Below are 25,458 nucleotides of genomic sequence, written 5' to 3'. Positions count from 1 at the left end.
TTTCAGATATTTTGTTATGCCTCAGGAAATTTCATCAATCTTGAGATAAACTGTCATTCTAATCCAAAGTACAGGCTAATGTAAGTAAATAATGGAACTCAAAATTACTTAGATGGAGAAGAAGGTCTCCAGCCCATGCAAGGCAAGCTTATGGGATAAACATTGTATTTCCTGCAACAGCTTGGATCCTCACTACAATAGGACAACACAACGCTGACATGGTCAAGCAGAGCTGAGCTGGCACTTCGGGAGCATCGAGGCAGGGACCGCGGGTGTGGAAATACGGATGCAGCAGCTGGGCAGCAGGAGGAGCCCCACAGCTCTGTGTGCTGCAGCCACAGCAGCCTCCTGACACAGGCTTACAGAGAAGCTTCCCCAGCACCAAGGGGATGGCTACTCTTTCTGGCAGAGAGATCCCAAAGTACCTGATTTTGGGGGCTGCAAGACAAATCTTGTTCATGTACTGCACTCCAGCAACCCTGGGCAGTCATGAGTGGCCAACGATGAAGGAGGAGAAAAAAGCTGAGAATCCATTAGGCACTTACCAGACAAGGCACAGCAGGAGATAAGAGCACTATAAGGGATCCTTCAGGAATGTTATCCAATGCATTAATTCCTAGCCTACTCAAACCTATTTTTCCTCCCTGTAAGTTCTCCAATGCCAATTAATGTATCTTCAATCTAAAGAGCTAAACTGGGTGTTTGGGAGTGGGAAACTGGTACTTATCAAGGGACCCTGAATGATGCAATTTTGTATCCCATGTCTTTGAGAGGGGAAACACAGAATAAATCAAGAATTTTCAGAAGGCTCCCTGAGGTAACTGTGGGTTTTTTCCCTGTCAACCACCCCTAGAGGAATGGTTATATTTCCTTATCTCACTAAAGCATTCTGTCAGTTCTTGGAACTACAAAGTGAACCTTTATGCAGTAGGTGGGCACACACACCGATAAAAGTGCCGATCGTGATCATCTTTCCTAAGAAAACAAATATGATTCCATGTGCCTTGAGCATTGAGGACTCTGGGAAACAGCTTCATAATCAGCCTTGTATAGCAAACTATATCATTGTACTGCAGATCTACAAAATGAATGATAGCTTTGGAAGGAGATGAACTAACTCCCCTGTGTAAACAGTCCAATCACATATAGAGGTTCTACAACTATCTTTAAATACATGCTGAATATCACATCATATTTCTTTTACTAACACCCAAAGGTCTCGCCTCTGTCTTATAAGTACTGTTCTGGAAAATGAAATCCTTCAGCTCTCCCAGTGGTTCTGCAGCTGCAGGGACGCATCACCAGTTGTATCAGGTAGATGTAGACTCATTTCCACAAGCCATAACCTTCAGCTCCAAAGACATTTCTATAGAAGGTACCAATTAAGTCACTCAGACCTGGTAGCTTGATGATAAAATTAATCAAGTATTACACAGCAGTCTGCAGTGTTTTTAAGTTTTTATTTTCTGAGAGCAAGCCAACAGGAACACCATCATCTCTAGAACCAAGTTAGTCTGCTATCCCATTTTTGGAAAGGTGTATTTGTCAGAGATAAGCATAGTTCTAGAAAAGAACACTTTTCAGAAAAGAATGATGTTCTGAAAATTGTGTGGAAAAGAGTTTCAGAATTACCAATATGTGCTGTTTGACAACATGGAATGCAATGGCTCTATTTAACTTGAAAATGTCTGTTTTGCAATCCAAGTTAATTGGAATGAAAAGGTCAAAACCAAAATATGTTGCAAAAAGATTGAAACAGATTTAATATTTTTACCTTTAAATGTGTTAATTCCACACGTTTTTAGAATTTTGATTATCAGTCTAAACTGGAGAAGTTTTCCATACTTAAACTTCCCTGTGACAGAATAACTATTTCCTCATCACTGGCAATAGTCAGTCTCATTAATGCCTAACAGATCCAGAGTAGACCTTCAGTGTTCATCCCAGGACACTGAATCAGACACAGCAGGGACTAGAGATCTATTTTGATTAAATGAAATTTGTCAATGAAAAACAGTTCCCTCAAAGAAATTTTCAACAAATTCTAATGAGAACCTTCTACTGAGGAACATCCTCCTGTGACCAGAATTTTGAAAGCTGCAGACCTCTCAAAATCAAACAGAAAAGCTATTTTTCTATCTTAGAACCTCGATTCAGTCCTGCAATGATTAACCCCTCATCCTTGTGAGTCTTTCCTTCTAGTACTCTCACATTATATTTCAGCTAAAATTACTTTCATCCTCTATCAGCTTGCCTGTACGAATTTGTGCAGCAACTTCTGTGTCCACTGAAGAGTGAGATTCATGTGAACAAAATAGTTCTGACCCTGCAAATCCTTCGTGTCGGAGATAAAAACCCACTTCCACATTTCCTTATGGATTGTTTTACCTATCTCCATCCAAATAATAAACATCAGCAAGAAAAGCAGCAACATAACTGACGATATTGAAGGAAGCTAAACCCTTTCTTAAATGTACTGCCAGCTTCCAAAATGACAGTTTAGAAAAACCCAGTGCTTTCTCTGTTTCTTTTGTTCTAATTGCATGGATAAAAGAACCCCTCATCAGTCAGATCAAGCTGTGTCAGGGGGCTTATGCTGTAACAGGAAAAAAATTATTGCTCCCTCCTTCTTGGGCAGAAAACCCATTTTTCTACCACTGGGAAAAGTGAAAGATCAGTGACCAAACTGCAGGTAGCCCAGCACCAAGCCCCAGCTGAGCTGCACAGCAGTGCATTCCTGTGCCAGTGTGGGCTCCAGGACCATGCCTTCCCTGAGCACGACCTCTTCCACTTCTTACTCCCCCTTTCTTTCTTTCACTGCCAGGTACAGCCTCTGACTGAAAGATCAACAAAACTGCTGTGATATAAAAAGGGAAATTTCTTAAACATGTGTTTTCTTTGTATGACTGACAGTATTTCCAAGAACTTCTCTGATGACAGAGCTTTGCAATACTGAATGTTTTGCGTTCTCCCTTTTGGGAAAACAAGTCCCCTGCAGTTACAACACACATGCAATAAAAAAAAACCAAACCAAACCAAAACAAAAAAAGCCAAAAAAACAACCGCACAGGAATTTTCCTAAGTAATTATTGGAGATGACAGAAAGGAATAAAGAAACAGCATTTTCCACTGTGCTTATCTTGCCTTGTATTTATTTCCAATATCCAACAAGGAGCTGGCTTCAGTTTCAGATTCAATTTCCAGTCACCTCCACATGTACTCAAGGGAACTCAATCTACAACAGAGCTAGCTTCATGTCTGAAAGCAACCTGAGCTGAGTAAAACAACTTGCCTATAATTTGGTTAATCAACAATTAACCAAGCCTCTTGTGAAGAGTCATCTCCATGTTGCATTTACTTTGTAAACTAAACAAAACTCACTCAGTGTCAATTCACACCATGTGGTTTATCCACATGGAGAACAACTCTGTGCCTGTTCATGCAAGAGAGCAGCAGCATGAGTCCACATCAGTAGGGTGAATCCACATTAAAAATAGGTGCAGCACTACCAGGCTTTCAAAGGACAAGCAATATTGTGGATCCTTGGGAGAGATGGAGAAAAACATATTGCCAAAGCAATTTTTCTTCCCATCACCTCAATTCTGAAAGTCCCTGTGTTGCCAGACCCAGGGAAGCAGGGTAGACACCCAGGCAGGGCAGGAAAGGGGAGCAGACCCAGAGTCCCCAGGAGAACAAATCCCCTGCAGAGGCTGGGAGTGACTGCTATAGGACAGCATTTGAACTGATGCTCAATTGAGACCTAATTGTTAGTAAATAATTACTACCATACAGTGATAGTTGAAATTACTTTGCATGAGAATTCATTACGAGAATGACAAATAGCAATTGTTACAGAATGAGCTTTAATTCATTCTTACAAATTTATGAAATAACAATCCTATCTATGCAGACTTCATTTACTCGCTGGTGAAATGAGCAGAAATAAAGGAAAACTAATAGATAATTCCCATAAGCAGCTCCAAATGTAGAACTAATACAAAACTGCACAAAATAAAAGGCATTATTAGTGTTGACTTTAGTCTGTAACTTTACAATGTGCTGATTTGAATATTGCAACTTTTTATAAAAAGTGGCAAAACAATATGTAAGACTCAATAATGAAAACCTGTTCTAATGTGATGTTTTTTTACTACTAAAAGAAAAAACTTTATAGATTGTTTTTGTTTGACAAATTCTGATTTCCTTTAAAAGAAGTTCTCACAGAAGATGCTCACTATCAATTAGCAATTTCTCTTCCAATTGTCTGTAAAGGAGCAAGTGTGGCAGTCCTCTAATTACTTTTTGTTTTATTAGCAAAGACAGACAGTTGAGAACAGGTTGAATTTCTGTAATTAGCACTGGGCTAGGAAAAAAACAGAAAATAATGAAATGTTTTCAGAAGTGAATGCTTGGGTATGTCTGTCCCAACTCTCTTGTCTCTTTCACATTCATTTTTCTTAGGATTTTATGTCGACATGTTCAAACAGCACTTTGTTCCCTCTTTTGTTTCTGCATGTACTGCAAATTTCATCTCTGCAGAGAAGGGCCACTCCATTCAGTGCTGTATCCATTGAAGACTTTTCTCAGTGCGTGGCTCTGTGAGCAGTGGAGCTAATGATATCTGGCTTCCAGCAGCTCTGTGTCTCCTGGTTGGGTTCTCTGACGTCTAATAAGGTGTGACTGCCAATTAAAGCCTTTCCTGTGGCTGACACAGTGCTGTCCCATGCGGGCTCTCAGAGGTCTAATAAAGGTGAGCTCATAGTGTGCTTGTGCTTACAGTGAAGGAATGCAGTTACTCTCTCTCCTCTGCCTTTTCTGTTTCTCAAAATTTATTAGTAAAACACTCTCCCTTCTGGCAAATTTCAGTGAAAATGGCCACAAAAGCTCAAATGTGATGGAAGATACTCAAATGGATGTACAAATACCTATCAAGTTTCTTTGGAAATACAGTCTAAAAACTGCTCCTTCTACGGGAGACTACACTTACCTTAATCAAAGGACTTACATCTGAAAAGTGGTTTTGCCTTAAGTGGCATTTTCTTTCTTAAAAGTTTTTAAAAGTTTCTAAAGTACCATCCCTTGAATCTTGTCTCATATAATTTTGGTAGCCTGACACTGCATTCAGCAGCCTATTCTTCACTCATCAATTTTAATAATGAGAGAAGAATTAGGTCTAGCACCTTAACTTCTGTGTGTCACGGACAGGTTTGTACAGAAAGGTTTTGTTCCTCTACCCCTAAAGCCACAGCTTGTGTCAGAAACCTCACAGCGTCCAGCTGGTGCCCAAGTGTGCCTGCTCTTGGGCTTATCAGCCCTTGGAGCACTCTGCCTGGCACAGAGCAAAGCCTGCAGCCCCATGTGCTGGGGCAAGGACAGGCAGGGGGCAGAGGAAGGCTGGGCTCTTTGGGAGTGCAGGCAGGAGAAGCACAGCCTTGCTCTGCCACACCGATGGCACCCTGTGGCTGTTTGAGACTTGCAGCAATCCACCCGACTTCATTCTCCTCATGCAGGGCTGAGACAAAGGACTCTTTGTCTGCATTCAAAATCAAGGCTATTCATTGCAAGACAAAGTAATTTTTTCCCCAATGGTTATCAGTAGAAACTTAACCTGGAATTTCAAAACACAGGGCCAGCTCCCTCACTCCCCTGCTCTGCACTCCCAGGATTTGAATGTCTTTTAGTTCTTTACTCTGCATTAAATGGCACGAATAGTAATTCCAGGCTGAGAATTTTTTGGCCTGATCTAATCCTCACTTAACTAAAGTATCAGAGTCTTCACTGACTTCAACTGACACTGACATGGACTGAAGAGTAATGAAGTGCATGGAGAACCAGATCTCTACTTTGCAGTTCTGTAGCCATAAAAAAAAAGTATAGAGTTCCTTACAGGGTTTACATTTGCACAAATGCAATAAGAATACTGTCTCATAGATCAAGTACCATGATTTTGTGATGGAAAAGCCTGTTTATTCACACACAAAGGGCCATCCTGCTGCTATAAAAATCTCTCAGCTAAATGCTTCAGTAAAAAGGCTTCTGAATAAAAATAATAAACAAATTGTCCTGAATCCCTTGAGACTTTTGTTCCAAAGAGGTGCCAACAAGAATGCTCGTTGAAAATAATAAAAATCCACAAGCAGTCTTACAAAAACAAGTATGTTTCATGCTGGAGGGAGAGTTTATCTTACAGAGGCAAAACTCATCACTATTGCTTTCCAGTCATGGGCTGTCCCATTTCCAGAATGGTTTTGTTCTTCCTCGGATCCCTGAGGTCCCACCCACAACTGGTGCTGGCAGGAGAGAAGGGCATGGGGCAGATCCAGCTTCATGGCAGCTCTGCCTGTGGTGGGGGCACACTCCCACCTTCTTCCCTTGTCTGAGAGATGAGGAGGAACACAGGGCAAGGCCTGGAGGCAGCAGGTGCACATGGGCTGGACACAACACGGTGAGGACAAGAGCACAGCGCCAACGGGAACAGCACTGCCAGGCACTGCATCCCAGCCAGGACAAGAGGGAGATGAGGGAGGATGAAGGTGAATCTGAAAAAGAGTTCAGGGCAAAGCCACAGGCTGTCCCACTGAAAAGCAGCATTCCATGGGTGGATTTTAAATCACTGCTTACAGACATCCATGACTGCAACAGAGGACATGTGTGACCTCCACACTTTGTGAGAAAAGACATTTATTTGAAAAGGAATCCATATTCTTTACATGAAAATGACCAATATTCCAGGTGAACAAAGTATTCCATACCAGAATGTAATGCTGAAAGGTTCTACCATGAAGCAAATATACTTTAGAAAGTACCTCTTTGTTCTACCTCTTTTTTTTTAGTTACATCTGCTAGAAATAATGACTACAGAATCTCTTTCAACAAAAGGTCATTTATGTCAATGGACAGAACACAGAGGATCAGATCACCTGCTGTAATTGCAAATTAATGCTCTACTGCTAATGCATTAACTACACAATATTGATCTACAATTGAATCATACAGGCTACTGTGAAGTGATTTTTACTTTAATATTTTTATGCTTTTATTGCTTTTTCCATAATGCATTTTCTCTTTCCACTGAAATTTTTATAATTGTTTCCCATTTTAATTTCCTGCAGCAAGATGACTTTTAAAATGTATGTCTCTTTCAAAACCTTGCAAAAATCTAACAAACCATCAGTGTGACATGGTAAATCACATACATGTTGCAAAACATGCAAAAAAATTTGATATACATCTAATTTTGATAAATTGGGGCTTTAAAAAAAACTTACTTTAATTAGAAATAAAATACCTCAACCTCACTGGAAAACTATAATAATGACATGTATCACAGAAAGGTGCTTTCTAGACATTTCTGGAGCTCCTAGTATACAATGAGTGCAGGATTATTTCATATTAAAATTGTTGGGTTTTTTGGTTTTTTTTTGTTAATTTTCATGCCTGTACTGAAAAGGGGTTGGTAGATTCAGGTATGTTAAAAAACTACAGTGCTATGGAATCAGCTGAAGAATGACTGAAATGTTTCAGCATCTTCAATGAGAAATTAAAAAACAAGTGGGGTCTTTTTGCAAGTGTTTCTGAAGTCCATGAAGGGGAAGAACACTCTGTTGAATTACTGTATAAAGTCTACAATAACCTATTTGGTTTCCGTACCTCCTGCAGAATTCCTTACATCCAAACCTTCTTGTGAACAATACTAAGATGATGTCCTCCATCTTCTAAAGGAGGGGATAGAACATATTTTGACAACCGAAACTCTCTCCCCACACCATTTCCTAATATACCTGCTAATACCACTTGAGGTGGCTATGGCATTCAGCAAAATATGGCTTACCACCTGACTCCTGACTTGCATTCCTGTGTATAATGATTTTGCAAATGGAAAATAAATCCCTGTGTTTTAAAAATAAAAGCAATTGGAAAAAATAATGGAGAACTAATTGCAGGTGAAATATCTGAAGAGGAAAACCTGATCTTGCTTTTAATGGAAGAACATTTATTATTTATAAACCTTTCCTCTAACAGACATGCTACATTGCAATTAAATCAACTCACACAAAGCCTCCTTATTATCCTAGGCCATGAACATCCCACTGCCATGGCAGAGAAGACACAGGACTTGTTGGGACACAAGGCAGGGAAGCCCAGTGGCCAAGCAAGTGCTGCTGTGCCAGGCTCTTGAGCTGGGCTCCATGGACAGATCAGCACAGCCTGAGCTACTGTGCAGTGTGGGACCGTGTGTAATGCTGGATGATCTGGCAGTCCCCTCCCTTCTCAAGCACTGCAGGGTAACAGAGTGGTGAGAGCAGTGACACACCCCAGTTTCAAGCCCCCCTGTGCCTCTTTGGCACAGCTCCATCACTGCCAAAGCCCAGGCTGCTTGCTCTGGATCAGTCATAAGGCATCCTCATGGCTTTGGAAATGTGAAGACAAATCACAAAATGTGCAGTGGTGTGTCAGTCTGAGTGTCTCTTCAGAACCACCTCCAACAGTATCCAAAGCAGATATTTGAGATAAGGCTCTCACACACATAGAATTCCCCCGGTACAGTCCCAGCTTCTACCTGCTTACCTCAGGGACTTGCTGTGCAATGAATCTTAAATACTGAATCATTCAGTAGATCACTTTATTTGATGTTATCGACAAATTCTGTACTCGCTCTGTATGTCAGTACTGAGAAAGCAGAAATGAATGTCAAAGCTGTAAGCAACAGAGGTTGTGGCTGCTGAAAGAGCAAGTTGGGCATTTGATACCAAGGACATGTGTGAGAGACTGGGATCCAGGGAAAAGAATATTAGCTGGCTATTTGCATGACGTTGTTTAGAAGGAAAACAATGGAAATGATCCTCATAATCCTAATTAGGGTCCAAAGACGACCTGTGAAGATGAGGCTTTTTTGATTACAATGTATCTCATCTGAGAAGCAAATAAGTTTCAGTCTAGTCCCAGGAAGTGCATTTCTTTAACGACTTTCTATAGAGATTACTCATTTCCTTCTCCCTTCCATCTGTCCTTCCCATCATGAGGGAAAGACTTATGGCCTATATTCGCAATCTAGCATGAAGCTTACTAAAGGCTTATTTTAAAATGGATGCAATTGAACTAGTTCAGATCCGTACCTACACAGCCACTTTAGAATCCATTTATCTCGGATTAGTTTAAACTGCTTCCCTACTTTAGTGAAACAGAAATAAACCACTCAAACTGAGGATATTTTTGATCCAGAGGAGTTTAAAATCAGTTCTACAGATGACTTAAGTTAAACTGGTGAAACCTAAGAACAAAATAAGTTTTTTCAGCATCTCTGGGAAAAATTTGTTGAAAAGAGGAATTGTTCTGTAAAGGGCAAAAGATCTGTACAGATCCAAGTCCTTTGTGCAAGCCAGTTTCAGAGAATTTGATTACTACTAAAAAGAAAACAATAATTAACGTCTTGTAAATCAAATAGTCTTTCTCTCAAGCACTGACTGGCATGTCTGCATGAAATTGTATTTCAGGATTTCCCATTACCATTGGGACAAACCAACAGGAAAAAAATGAGAAAGAATAAAAAACAACTACATAACCTATATAAAATAGAAGTGCAAAAGGCACATTATATCCCTTGATTTTTAGTCATCCAGAAACAGATATGGCAGACATAGAACAGAAAATAATTTCATTCTATGTAGTTCAGATCATGTAACATTGCTGCAGACAAAGCCATTGAAAGTGCAGCAATAACAAATGAAATGCATCTAAAGCACTAAAAACAATCCTTGCCAATCCTATTTTTTTTTTGTAGACAAATGCTGCCCTGCAATTTGCACTATTACTTAATATTTACATGGAAGAAGCTCTCAGACAATTGTGTAAGAAAGACTAATCTTTCATCTGCCCATGAAAAAGAAAAGTTTGGATCACTTTAATATAACTGAAAAAAAAAAAAGGAAATGGTATTAATAAATCCAAGTAACATTGAAAGTCTATAAAAAAGGAACAGCCTTCTGCTTCAGCTCCCAGAGATGCTAACTTTGATGTGCATTTAAAAAAACCAACCAAACCAAAATACTGAGCTGGCTTTTTTTTTTTTTTTTTTTTTTTTTGAAACAGCAAACAAATGACTAATCGCAGCAGTCACTGTAGCTGTGTAAAAAGGATGGTCACACTGAATCTAATTTCAATGTCAAAGTGAATTGTGGGAATGAAACCACTCTAGTCATCCCATGGAGTGACACAAAGCCGATATTCACAGGATCCACAGCTGCTGTTGTCTATGGTGGGACCCACAGATAAAGGGGATGAACATCTACCAGAATGTAACAATATAACATAAAGACCACCTGCTCCTCAGCCAGTCTAACATATATGCTGCACTGGTGCCCAGACATGCCTGGCAGAGAGGTAAGGGGTTGATTTTTGGCCAATTTCCTGGTGCCTGTAATGCGAAGCCACCTTCCACGACAGGGACTAAGCAGCCATGCCAGTGCAGCCAGCAGCTCAAACCGAGCCTCAGGCAATGCAAACAGCCTGACTGCTGAATGCAGCTGACACCTCACTCCAGTGCAATGCCAGCACCTCGTGCAGTGGGTGCAGCACTACACCTCCTGTTTCTATGAACATCTCTAAGGGACACAGATGCCTCATAAACAAAAGTTACTTTAAACTGGCTCCCTGCAAGCCCAACGTAATACTCTTTGAAAGCACCCTCACCTTGAGAAGGCTCTTTGCAGAAAAGAAAAACAGAATACAGGAAGAACACATGGGTCGAGCTAAACTCTGTGTCAACCCTGTTTGTATGACAAGGGAGAGAGAGACGTTTAAATTTTAAATCATTTAAGCTGGAGACAATAAGTACTAACAAACTCATGGTTAACCTTTTCCCAGATTGGTATTAGAACACCCAAAGTTTTCTTCTGGCAACTCCTCCTCCACCTCCATTTGAAATGAATGTCTCTTAGCAAACAGCATGAAGCGAAAAGCATGAAAATTCTTTTCAATGGTAGAAACTCCACACTATCTGAATGTTTGAAAGGAAGATACATTATGATCCTAATCACAGGTACTTGAATGTTAACATTTTAAAGAAAGAAGCAGTACCTGTAAGACAGAAGCCCCACTGTGCAGAAACTGCAGCCCAGTCTCAGCAGAATCGATGCCTCCAGTTGCCAAGATGGGAAATCCTGGGAGAGCACGGGCGATGGCGGACACTGCGCGGAGGGCGATGGGCCGGATAGCATTTCCTGCAGAAAACCAGCACAGCGGGTTTAGCAACATCCCACTGACCCTGATGGAACTTGCACATCCCTCATGGTACAGCAACATCAGGAACTAACATCTAATTCTGAACAGGTTATATTCATTTATAAACTGACACCAAGTGGGTTGCGAGTGGTATCAACACTTGTACAGCAATTTATGCATGCGGCTGGAATACAGAAAGTGGCAGAAACATTTGGATAAACAATGTAAAGCTAGCTTGAACATTTTAGCTGATGCTCAAAACAAAGACTAACAATGTCTGAGACAGAAAGCAATACTTTACCATACAGTACACTGTCAATAAAGAGATCTATGTTTCTACATAAAGAATCAGGTTGATTTTTTGAACCTAAATGTTGTCCAGCTAAGAGCAAACATCTCATTTATTTATGTTCAGCTAAAAATTGTTTAAAAGTGCCATTTCACTGCACTTGACATATAATATTTTATTTGTTTCCCCTCCTGGATGTTTGTAGATTCAGATAATTCTTTAAGTAAGCCTCCTCTAACTATTAATATGATTGTCAAATTCTCAAAAGAATAAGGTACATTCATTTATGGTAGTATCTCCAAAACTGGAGCTCATATTTCAAATGGTACATAGAGGTTGAGGCAGACAACCCCCTGCTATATTTAGAGGATTATGATTAAAGTCTTAATACACTGTGTCTGCAATGCATCTGTTTTGACTACATTCTACTGATGGTATGCAAGTATTAAAATATGCCTACAGATGCTGCTCATTAAATGATGGACAACATAGATAGATGACACTTCCGGTTATTCTTTAGGCTAGTTGTGATTTCTCTAGATAACCCCCACATTATTAAAATTTCTACTTAATTTAGAGAAGCTTTAGGATAATTTGATGCCATCACTGGGCAACAATAGTGTAAGAGAGGACACATCACTCACAGAGAACCTGTATAGCTGTAGCTGTCAGGCAGTTTTTTCCCCCTCAGTACTGCATGAGGTAACAGCAAATAAACTTTATGCACATGAAAGGGACAGCCTAACCCAAGATGCACTGTTGATATATTTTCAGGAAAACTAGAACCTGATAGATAAAAATGTGAAATCTCACCAAAACTGCTTTAAAGAATCTAAGATCCCAACAGAACAGTTCACAGAAAGAATCTGGAGTTGAGCAGAACCTTTCCCTAGGACACTAGGGACTATTTCCCATTGTTTGTAATGTGTTTGAAAGGAATGGGACAATTCTTTAAAAGAGGATGACTGTTAAGTGTCCAAAGAGCAAATATGACATAATTCATGGTCCAGTCTTAGAGATATGCTTGAGGAAAAAAAAAAAAAGGGACACCATGCTGTTTGCTCTGACAGATTTACAAATAAAGACTTTTGGAAGGTGTACAGGCCAAAACATACACTACACAGCCAAAACCACTGAAAATAATCTCATCAAAAACAGTAGTTCAGGAAATTCTTCTAATATTCAGTTTTTTAAATTAAAGCTAGAAGTAAGCATCAGACTTGCTACATTTCTTTCAGGCTAACACAGCTCCAGAATCTCAGTGTGATGAGGTAGCTGTTTTTTAGAAAGGTGAATGAATACAGACACTGGTAACTCTGAAATCATGTGGCTACAGGGAAATTTCTTCCCAATCTGCTTTGAGGCATGAAGGGTTAAATACTTGTAACCCCAACATAAGTCTTAAGAGTTTGCTTTCAATGGGTTTTAAAGGCTTGTAGACCCTTGGCCTTAAAGATATCTTGTAGCAAAGAGTTCCACAAGAAAATATTTCCAGAATATAATTAGCCCCCTTCTCACTTAAATGACTGTCTCTGTACAGTGGTCAGTTCAGGAAAAGGACCAAATGACAGCTTATTTAAGGTTTCAGCACAATAGGTAATCAGAAAGGCTTTCATTCAGCCCAAAGAAATCAAGCATATGATTCAATGAAGTCTAGCAGAATTAGCAATGATACTTAGAATTTATTATGGAACATAGGTACTTCTTAGTACTAGCTGAATTTGATATTCATAATATGAGTTATTACTTACATTTGGTGATTAGTAAATTAGTGATAAATTGGTATGATTGCAAAAGTATTCCATTCATTTATAATTCACCCAAATGAATTTAAAAACATTTCAGAAGTGCTTCTGATGAGAGTAAATAAATGGATGTAATGACAATCAGAGGGTTCACTAAGGTCTCACCATTTATCCCAGCATTTTTTTATTAGTCTACTCATATGGAACAAGCACAACATAAGCTGAAGCTGTTCTCCCCCTTACATTTTTTCATCAACAGTTCAGAAGCTTCCCCCTCTGTAACAAAAGCTGCTGGGCTAGAATACAATGTGATTTGCTTGTGATAGAGATCCAACTGCCTAATGAAATGGTGAAACAACCTACCAGATTAAAGAAAAAAAAAGAATGCAAACAATAGAAACAATAGTAATACCAAGCTATTAAAAAAGAAGGCAAATTAAAAAAAAAAAAAAAGGAAATGAACTCAATTTGACTAACAATCTCTGTTTTCCTGCATTTTCATACAAGTACATAGGAAGGTAATAAATTTCATTATAGAGATTTGTGGAGAAGGAATTTTTAAAAAGTTGAAATAAAGGAGATTTAATGCCAAATTTTAAAAGATCTGTAAGTAGTAGTGGGAATTTGCAGAACGTTTTCTGATAAATCCAATGGTATTTAAGAAGCTGAGATCCAAATCCAGCATGCATTTGAAAGACAGCTCACATACTAAAAGATAAGCATCTACCACATACTTTGACACACTGGGACCTGTAATTCCACTAGTTAAGCACCCGTAGCTGAGGAAACTGCTGATATGGTACTCTCCTGATAGAAGTGCTACAGCTGCTACCAGATGCTAGATGTGGCTATCATTTACCTTGCTGCAAAATAATGAGATTTAATAAACAAAGTCCATTTATCAAGACTTCAGGCAGGCGAGTGAGATATAAAAATGAAAGACAGAAAAATACCTCGTGGAGATGACATGCTACTCTATGTTGAAAGCTACTCTTTAAAGTCTCATTAATTATGGAACAAATATTTGCTATTATGGAAAGACATAAACAATGAAATAATTTTAAGATGTGAAAGTCCCTGACCTTTTTCTTGCCTTAAAACAAAGAGCTTTGGCATTTTATTTTATTTTATTTTATTTTATTTTATTTTATTAAAAGTAAGACTTTTCAGACTATCAGTCAAGGAAATCCAATAGTGAAAACACAACATGAAGGAGAAGCAGAACATACATCAAGCAAACGTCTCTCCCTCATCAGCACAGGTAGGCAGAGCTGCTCTTGTCCACCAAGGATAGCAGGCTGATGACAAACTGATGAAAGATAATATGCCTGCTTATTTGCTTGTTTGTTTTTCCTTAGGAAGTAAAACACCCTTTACCAATGCCAGAAGACACATGTTTTATTATAACTTCTTAAGTACTAGGAGTCCTGAGAGAACTTGATCCTGTCAAACACCAAAAATGTTCACTAGATTGAGTCTTGAGAGTCAAACTTTCTTCAAGAAGCCTGGTGTTAAGTTTCAAGCAACCTAGTAGTTTTGGGAATTCCTAGCAGAAACAATTCAGATCTTCTGATCCCAGTGATTTACCAATGGGAGAAAAATAATCTCAGATGTCTTGAATACTGGGCTGCATTCTCACTTGCAATATATTGGACCAATTTGGTAGTTTAAAGTTTTCAATGCATATATGAGGTAGTTCTAATGAGGCCTTTAAATAAAGATGATCCCAGTCCATTAAAAAGCAGCCAACAGAGTCAATTCAGACTGGTACTACTGAGACAGAATCTTGAAACAGTCTCAGTGGTCTTTATCAAACTCTCTGTGAACAAGAGAAACAGATTTTAAAGGAAAGCAAACTCTCATACCTTTGGATAGTAGATCAACTCAAACCAAATTTTTGTATCTATGGATAGTAGATGAAATAAAAATGAATTTGGGTCAATTCTCTCCACTCTGTGCATTTTCAAGTAAAATTATTTTTTAATTTGCTTTATATTATATCACAGATTTGAGATTTAAACCACTGAGCCTGAATATTACAAAGAATAAGCAGCTAATATATAATTTTTTTACTAATAAGTCATTGCTAAAGTCTGTGCTTCTAAAAAATGTTAGCCCCCAAATCTAAGCAACATCACCTTTCCTCCCTCTGTAGATACCTTCTTGGAAGAAAACTGGCACGGTTATGTCCCACACTGTTAAAATAAATCATGCTAATTACAAAAGAACCCAGTGACAGCAAATAATAAACTTGGGTGAAAAGCATTATACAAGGAAAATGGTCTGGAAAAGTTCAGGCATTGTAGGTATCAATCCAATGCTTCGGAAAGTAAGTAGGTAAGAAAGTTTGGAGATCAGGAAAAAAGCCCAGAAAACATAATTCTTTGTCAAGACATTTTCTGCATAGTGTGTATGCTGCCTAATACTGGCAATCAAAGTGCTTTACATAATCTGCATTTGCAAACAGTCCAGGCAAACTTGCAGGTTACACACAATCCATTTGCATCACATTCCTCCCGCCTGCAATTACTCTGCTCGCTCTTTCTTTCTGCCACCTGTAGGTGGCCACCATAAGCTACACTTATCAAATAACTCATTAGCAGGGTTTTCAATACTGTCATATCCAGATAATTAGCAATTTATTTAAATAACCAATTTCTGTGGAAATAATTGCCATGGAATGCCCTGAACCTACTTTTTATAAACTATAATAAAAGTGTTAAGATAATCCCTGACATTTGCAAATGCCATTAGTTCACCTTTCCTTTTGATAGTGCTATGGCATTATGTTTAAACAATTACCTGATAACGTGGCAGTTTAATGAAACAGTGTAGCAGACACATCCTTCAAAATGACCAGAGAATGCATTTATATGCAGAAGAAAACCCAGTGAACAGACGTGTTTAGAGAGAAAGACTATCCACGGTTGTTATGAGATCTGCAAATGGGACACACAATACTTACTGCAGTAAGAAATACAGGAATTCCCAGAAAGCAAGAGCAGGATGGACCTTGCCACAGCTTAAATGCTGCACAGCCCAGCAGTTCTGAAGATGCAGTGATGACTCTTCTCACTGCTCCCTATCTATTTCCCTGCCTGGTCAGTCCTTCAGTCCATCATTACTCATTAATAGCCATTTGCCAAAATCACTAACAATAATGTACTATTTACTCAGGCTCTGGCTATTTCCAACCAAAAATCTTAGTTATTCATGTACCAATGGAGAATTCAAGGGAATAGTCCTTTCATGGAATATCTCTACATCAGTCACCCTACACCATCAAACCAATGGCTACTCAATGTTTCACGTTGTTCAAAAGTTGTGATGGGCAATGCACCAGCTCTACCAAATCAATGGCAAAGGTTCTGCTGACTACAGAGAAGTCAGGATTTGTCACAAGACTTTACTAAAGTTCATGATTCTGCAGATTTGAAAGAACTTCTATCTAACTCTGCTATAGCAGGCTCTTGATACCATATCAACTGACAAGTTTTATCAGCATATCATGACTATCTGGACACACCGATAGTGTGTCAATAGTTCTTCTGATAACTACTGACCCTTCCTCTTAATTTCAAAGCTTACATCAGATGTGATTCTGTTTCTGATACATACAGAATTGAACCAACCTCTGAATCGAAAAAAGAGGCAATAATTTTGCTTCATATTTTCTTTAAAAAAATTGTACTCAAATAGAAAAAAAAAAGCTTGGACTTCCATAATCACAGAGAAAAATCAGTGTCCTTTTTAGGATTTAATTTTACCATTTCTGAATTAATACAAATGATTATTTATGCTCTTTCAGCTAAAAATTCATAAAATCACCAGAGCTCTCATTCAGTAAGTGTTTAGTACTCTTCAGAGAATTCTCTCAATTAAAAAAAAGCGAGAATCAGAGAAAGAGAGAGGGAAAAATTAATTTTTTCTTATCTGTAAATATTATTTATCCATGGAGACCTGGAGTTATTTTCACTCATATCAAACTTCAGTAGGAAAAACCAAGAGGACAGATACAAATTGTTTTGTGAATGCTGCAAGAAGTGGTTAAACATTTCCTAACAAAGCCATTCTCTCACTGAAAACTACAGATTCACAAAAAGTCGATACTTCTGGTCATCAGCACGAAACCTAGCAAAGCATTTTCTGTTGCAATTCATCACATGTTCATTATTTAATTTCTCTCATGGTTTTTACTTTGGTTTGGCTTGGAGCTGGAAACTGTCTGACAGAATGCTTTCCATGTTCTTTGGGTGGCTCAGGAAGTCCTTTCTTTGCCTTGACTGCCTTGCTCTTGCTGCCCACCACGACCTGGAGCCCAAGTCAGCTGCTCCAGTGTGGTGGGGCTGGTGCTGCTGCAGGAGGTTTGGCACTTTTGCACTGCAACCCTCCCCTGGCCAGGACAAACCCTGCCTGCTACCCAGAGAGTGCCAGTGCTAATCAATAAAACAAATAGTGATACAACAGTAATGAAAAGGTAATAAAACAGTGCTAATAGCCAGGGTAAGCTTCAGACATAATACACATAAATAGGACCAGCATAAGAGCCAATGAACATCCCATTTAGAAAATATTGCCCAGTTACCAGACAAGATCACTGCAGCCATCTCAAAGGGACAAATGAGTTCGTGCTGAATTCTTCCCCTCAAAAGATGTGAGTAGTTCACTTTATCACAGGGTAGGGCTTGCTGCCCTTTTATTCCAATGCAGAGACTGACATTTAACCTGAGGTGTGGTAGAAATGGTTCTGGCTATTTACAGATTTGTTCAAAGGCAGCCTTGCCTCTGTCAGCCTCGGCAGTGCTACCTTTGTTTGAGCTGGTTTTAACCTCCATAACAACCACCACAGTCAACCCGACCCTGGAACCAGGACGTGTGTGTATGCCCACATGTCTGTGCCAGTGCCTTAGCACATACATAATTCTAACTGCAAAAAGGCAATTTAGTACAAGTAAGGACACACTGGAAGAGACATGATTGCCTGCTGAGCAGGGAATTGAGGTTCCTACACTGTATTTAAAAAGCCAAAATTACTGAAAAATGCAGTATAGCAACTTTTCAGGCCATTTACAAAATCTGACTCATACCTTGTGCTGTTTAATAACCACTTGCCTAAGAAGTCCATCACAGAAAGGGATGCAGAACTTCAGAAACTACAGCAAATGAGAGAAACCAGGCCTAGATATCTAGAAAGCTCAGATAAAGTATTTCTTTCTTGCTTTACATAACTCAAGTTAATCATTGTCCTATTTTAAGGTTTATCTATTTTATTGTCTATCCCTCTATTTTATCTATCTCATCCAGTTGCTGTTATCTAGTAATAAACAATTTTATGTACAAATATATTTAGATCTATTTATAGATACATTAAAAGTATGTCACAAACACAAAAGACTCAGTTTGAGTAGAAAACACTGTATTTGCCTGTTCATTAGTGTCTACATATACATCTACCATATTATTATTACATATCCATATAATCTGTGTGAGTATATATATACATGCACACTCAGTAGATGTATTTCCATATTCACATATACATAAAACAGTAGATGACACGTCCCCTGATAAAACCTGTTATTTCAACACTTCAAGTGAAAAGTGTTAAAATAAATGGCTCATCACATACAATGTGTTAAAATAAATGTTTATTTCAACACTATGTGTATCATAGCCATTTATTTCAACACTTCCCATTTCTCAAGACTCACACAACCAAGAGTAGGAGAACTGATAGCTATACCTAAGGTAGCTGAAGCACACAGCCCTACTCTGATTGCCATAGGATGAGTAGGAAGTTACTTGACACTTTTTTTCCTCCCCGCAATAAATGGAAACTACCTACCTTGACTGTTCGTGGGGATCTGCATGTGCCTGTAAGCTGGTGGGCTGTGTCATCATTTGGAAAGAAGGCCCATACCAGAGTCTTCTGAGATATCTGGGAAGCAGCCTACTGCTACCAGGGTAGGGTTGGGAAAAGAAGCAAAGCATGGGGGCTTTTGAGAATTTCACTTTGCTGTTTCTAATTCTGACACAAAAGCATCTGGGCAGACAAAGATTTTTGTGATCAAGAGCAAAACCTAGAGTTGTTCATACCAAGGGCTGGATAGGACGTGACTGTTGCAGGGCCAGCTATAATCTGGTGATGAAATTATGAGTTAGAGAACATCTGGATTCTCATTCTATTTGCAGAAAACAGTTTATTGGGAGGATTCTTCAGCTCAAAACTTGCCTTATTAATTTTAATCAGAGAACCTGACGGGTCTCTGGAGCAGCAATCTTCCATCTTTAGTACAAATATTGTCAAAGGGCGCTCTGTGCATTTAGGTTAGTGTCAGCAGCTGAACTTGCTCCTACAAGCCAAGCTCAGACATTACACTGTAGTCCAGTGCTGGCTAGCATCAGTTTCTTTCTCTGCTTTCTTTTGGGAGGAAAGCAAAAGAAGCTCCCATTTTCTGGTATCTCCCGATGGAACCACAGGGCACTATGCCTTTATAGATCAGTCTCTAAGGGACAGAGGCAGGATGAGGATGAAGAAATTTAAATAATGCACAAAACCTCCACCAACATTGAGTTGTCTCTCAGCAATATTTACTACTAACTTGCCTGTAATGTTTTCTTACAGCTTTCCTCCTTTGAAAAGCTTTAAAAGCATGACTAAAGATTTCCTAGGCCCTAGCAAGACAGTGTGGTTTTAAGAAGATAAACACTTGGAGGGGCATTCTCTTTTCTTTTTCTTGTACTTTTTCTTTTCTGAAATTGCAGATCTGTTGGCCCAAATGGACAGAGCACAAACCCACAAAACAAACTAATGAAAGGTCAGTGAAGACTTTGCAACCAGCATGCCCTATCAGAAGACTGTTTTGGAGCCAGACAATGAAAAATTGAGACCACAGTTTCATCAGCTCAAAAATAAATTCACTGCCTTGAGCCAAGCCACTCCATTGTCTTAGTTGCCTATATTCAAACATGTCTCTTCCTGTAAATTTTTTTCCCCCCACACTGTCACTTTTGTCAAATAAACACTACAACCATTTTGTAGTAGAATAGTCTAAAATGCAATTAAAGTTTTCCAGGAAAAACCCACAATGTTTTCAGCCTTTCACTTTCTTCAGATGTGATTAGTTCCAGAAAGAGCAGGTATCATCACTCCTTTGTAGGCACTGTAGGTTATAAGATTAGTCTTCAGAGGTTGGCAACACATAATAAAAGTGTTTTATTCATAAACATCAATCAGTTTCAAGAATGGCAGTTGCTCACAGAATGGAAATATTCAGCTAATAACTACTGTAGACATTAAAACACTGTATGACAGATATGTAGTGCTCATTACACAAGAACACTTTCTTATAATTATGCTTTCATAACTAGGTACATAATTTTCTAAATATTTAGTTCCTTACACTTTGATTTTTTTATTTTTTTTTTTAGGGCAGATATTAAAAAAAGACTCTTCCCCCAGAGGATGGATGGGCACTGGAACAGGCTCCCCAGGGCCAGCACCAGCCTGTTGAGAAGTTGAAGAAGCATTTGGAAAATACCACTGGGCACATGGTGCGACTCTTGGGGATGGTGCTGTGCAGGGCTGTGAGCTGGACTCGATGATCCTTGAGGGTCCCTTCTCACTCAGAGTATTCTGTGATTTTTTTTTACATTAAATTTGCAGGACAACACTTAGCTTTCCATGAATGAAAAAGACTCCCCATCCAACAGAGAGGTGATACCTTGGATTTAGTTGAGGCCTTAGATATGCATGGATGACAATTTTACATTTTGTTTTCTTTTTCTTTTTTATAACCTTCACGGTTATAGGAAATTTCATGCCATTTCTTTAGCTGAGAACATACTGAAAGCTGAAGAGTCAGTGGTGTAACAGAAAGCAGAATAATTGCTTGTCCATGCTGTCTAAACTATTTGTGGAATAAAGGAAGCCCAAACCCTACTTGGAGGGGCCTTTAGTAGCTCTGGATATATTACTGAGGGTTGGTAATTAAAACATGGTTATATCAGTCCTGCTTGCGACCAGTCACACAACTCAGTGCTGATTTCAAGAAGAAATTATACACTCATACCATAACTCTGCTTTCTGCATTAATAAAAAATAACAGCATTAATAGGCCTAAATATTCATTTGTTTGATGTATTCAGAGCAACAGAAGGGCGTGTGAGGGAATTTAGTGTATTGCTCTGTCAGATCACTTTAATTATCCAATGAGGGCAGCTCAGAGGGTGAGTAAGGGACTTAATTGATGTACTTACTCATCCCCTCAGCTTCCACTGAAGAAAAATGGTAGCAACACAACTCCTAAACTGCATTTGTTGGTCTTCAGTGATCAAAGTAAAGGCCAATTAACAGAAAGCCAGGGGCCCACAAAGCGTTTGTTGATTTTAAAATACTGATCAGAACACACACTGCTACTGTTAAAACACACACCAGCAGAATCTGGCACTTACACAGTGCCTCCTAGGAGAGGATGTCCAAAAAGTATGATATTTTTATCTCCCAGAATAAAAAGACTGCAAGGGGACGCCTGGAAATGTGTGTAAAGAGGGCAATTCCACCTGAGCAGAAGAGGCAGAAATTGGCCCTCCTGGTCACAAATTCCTTGTGCCATGTCCCAAAATGTCCTCTTACCCTTTTCTCTAAAACTCTCTGTAATTTAAAGGATAACTTTTTAGAAGTATGCTTTGTAAATCAACTCAAACAGTCTCCTCTCAGAGATAAATTACATACTAATGTGCCAAGCACCTTATTCTGTGTGTTTTCATGGATGAAGTGTCATGCCCATTCACACCACTGCCTCAAGCATGGAAATATAGGGGTTCACATAAGCATACAGGACTGTAGTTGACTGTTGCTGTCACTCATAAAGGAATTATTTTCTCCATCTTTCCTGTCTTTCTCTAACCAAAAATAAAACATATACAATTAACTTTGGGGGCAGTATCTTTGGGAAAACTGTGTTGCTTCTGTGCTTTTCTTGATTATGTAGAATTCTTAAAATTCTGAAGGTTACTTTAGGCAATCAATGTACATACCAAAATGAAGATATCCCATTTGCATGAGCTATCACTGACACAATACTGTGTATGGAAAACTCAAAGAGGAAGACTCACAAAAGCAGAAATGTTCCATGTGAAACTCTTAACACATCTGTTCAGCACTGGAAAGCCTGCATTTAAGTACAAAGCACTAGAAAGCCGAGACAAGTGCATTTTTGGAATCAAAACAAATGATGGTAATTTAAGAAAATACTATGAAGCACACAAAGGCTGTACAATGCCATATGTTGCACAATGCATCTGGTAATCAATTTAATGTATATGCCAAGTTTACTAGAAGCCCAAATCGGCTTAAGTTCTTTACTCAGAAATTCAAAAAGTGAACTAAAAGCATTACAAACATAGTGGTCTTATAATTAGTAAAAAAGTGGATTTTTCTTTTTATCTACAGAACACACAAAAATTAATCTCCTAAATTACCTCCCATAATGAATACATGCCCAAACTTCACTTTTGATCAATAGCTTTCATAGACCAACAGTTCTAGGACATGGTTTGTTCTACAGTTTCAAAGATAAATGTGATTTTAAAATTATTTTATGCTCAATGTTTACTTCTGGCTTGTAGGTTTGAAATCATGTAAGTTTTATGCTGTCATTTGTGATTCTATCCACAATACACTACTGAAGATGTCATCATACACAGATGTATAACCAACCTTGCAAGTACTGTGGTCCTAAATCAAATATGAATCCACAGTTACAGTATTAAAAATACAGCAGAAATCCCTAATTCAAGTGGACAGTATCACCTATAAAGCCAAAATAAATGGTGTAGGATAATAGTTTCCAGACTTGGGTCACAGTGTCAATGCACAGACTTGAGCTCTACTAACTGACCAAGCTTGATCTTGCTTGCCAGAGCATGCTTGTCAATATTTAGCTCCCAGGGAGTATGTCATGAATCTTTACAAAAACTAGCATAAATACAAAATACTACAGCAGCTGCTGTGATCCTTTTTCCAACACCGAGATTAAATTGCTGAAATTTGTTTTGAGCTGTTTAAACCAGAAGATGTGTGGCATACACCTACTGTAACAAGAATGTGAGAAACAGCATTAAGGGATTGCAATGCTGTTATTAGGGCTTTTGAAATACATAAAAACACCAGATGCTTACATTAACTGATTGGAAGATATTTTAATGCCAAGCTTAAAAATATCACTTCCTCCTGTAACATCAGATCAGAAAATGGACTGGGATAAAATAACATACACCTGCATTTTCAAAAAGAGAAATCTAAGCTGTACCAGTAAACCCCACATCATTTACTTGCCTAACCACTGGAATTTCACCACAAAACGTAGGTGCACACTGCCTTAGGCGTTTGACAGCAGTACATATACTAATATGTAAGGAATATACTAACCTCAAATTTCTGATGCATCAATGGAGCAAGAAAGGAAGCCACCACTGAGAATGTCTGACTCCTTGCAGGGATGAGGGGGAAGCCTAGGAGTCTCCTAGAGAAGTGCTGATGCTTAGGGGATAACCCTCAGCTGTACCTGGTTAGCACCTCTGCTTCCATCTGCTGTGTTCTCTGAGCTTGGCCTCTCTGGGACAGCCCCAGAGGACTCCAGAACACGCACACGTGGCAGTGGCACAGCTCAGGAAGGCAGTGCAGACAGCACAGAAGAAGAGAGCACCACTGCTGCCTGCCTTCTGTGCTAGCCTCATTTATGAGAAACAGAAAGAAATAGCAAAGGACAGTGGAGGCAGCCTTGGAAAAGCCCAAGTTTGCAAAAGAGACTAAGAGTGACATTTTTTTTTAGGATGCTTTTACACTATCTGACTCTAGCAGTAAACTGGGGATGTCCTCAGAGTGGTAAAATATTAAGCCTGAAAGAAAGAAAAGAAAAATAAACACACCGGAAAGAAACCTGTGTGCCAGCCCCACACAGAAGAGAACTCCATACTAAAACTCCCCATAACAAGACAGAGCAAGACTTCCCTACATCTGGCAGGGTTTACGTCCTTTCTGGATACCTCCCAAGAACTGATTCTGTCATCATCTAGCGTGCTTTTATAAGCAACAAAGATGCAAACAACCTCTCCATTATACCAATAAATCAGAATGTACCACATAGTAGATTTTCCCTAATATTTCTTGAGAAACTAAGGTGCCACCAGATCTTCCTTGGAAGTCTGAATTCTTCAAATCCCACCTTAAGTAAGTTCTGAAGAAACGTCTCCTTTTTTTAAAAAAAAAAAAAAGAACAGATTCTTATGAGTATTGTTTGGTAGTACCTGCTCTGCAAGTGCACAAAATTTATCAGTGCCTAGAATGAGAAGATTTCTCTGAGTACTCACTATTGAAAGCTAAGAAGTTCTTGAGTGGACATGTATCCAAAAATTGGTGAAAACACTGCTAATTCTGGGGTACTCAAATAGGTGAGCAGCTGACATGGCCTTAACAGTGTAACTAGAGCAATAGCTGACAGGAGCAAGATAAGCTTGGCCCAGTCAAAATCTAGACTGGAGTAACCACACATTCTTTTGGAAACCAACAGATCGCTGAATAGGGTCATGAAACATTTGTGAATGGACAGACACTACTGTAGCACAGTTAGCTATGCTATATATATATATATATATATATATATATATATATATATATGCTATAGGTTGACATGCCTGCTTGCAAAAACCACACAGCTTTCTCCTCATTTTGAGCTGCCTGTAACAAAGTTCTTCACAGCATCAGCCTTACCTCTGTGTTGAGTCAGGTGTGGTACCACACATTCTATGGACAGACTCATGCCATTAAAAACACCCTCTTTATGTATCTGCAATGGATTTCTCATTCTGAAACAGCGGGACACTGTGCTCAACAGTTCTCCCTTGGCTCTCACTTAACCCAAATAACTCAGTGTGGCTCAATCCCTGACTACGAGTGTCTTTTGGGATTTAAATGGAACTTAGGAAAGATGGTTTCATGGTGCATGTTAACAGGAAAGACAATTTTCAATTACCCAGCAATGCAGAAACTGCAAATTGATCATAAAATGGAAAACTGAATTCCTACAGCAGGTTCCCTAAAAGATTTTGTAGGATATGTTTGCATATCCTGTGTGTGAGCAGGACATTTATATAGCTCATTGTATACAATGAGGTGCTTGCATGAAAAGGCACATTAAAATG

The 25,458-nt window shown here is 38.9% G+C and overlaps 1 protein-coding gene across 1 annotated transcript in view; it reads right to left on the bottom strand.

The window, feature by feature from the left end:
• Positions 1 to 25,458, bottom strand: part of DPYD (dihydropyrimidine dehydrogenase) — a 339,310-nt gene that overhangs the window by 53,934 nt on the left and 259,918 nt on the right. The window contains exon 19 of the mRNA XM_053985511.1: positions 11,077 to 11,219. Within this exon, the coding sequence (XP_053841486.1) occupies positions 11,077 to 11,219 (143 nt within the window). The remainder of the gene's footprint in view (positions 1 to 11,076; positions 11,220 to 25,458) is intronic.

This window comes from Vidua macroura, chromosome 9, assembly GCF_024509145.1.
Source record: "Vidua macroura isolate BioBank_ID:100142 chromosome 9, ASM2450914v1, whole genome shotgun sequence".
Taxonomy (NCBI): Eukaryota; Metazoa; Chordata; class Aves; order Passeriformes; family Viduidae; genus Vidua; species Vidua macroura.
Note: the sequence above shows the minus strand (reverse complement) of the source record. Positions and strands in the feature narration are given on the sequence as shown.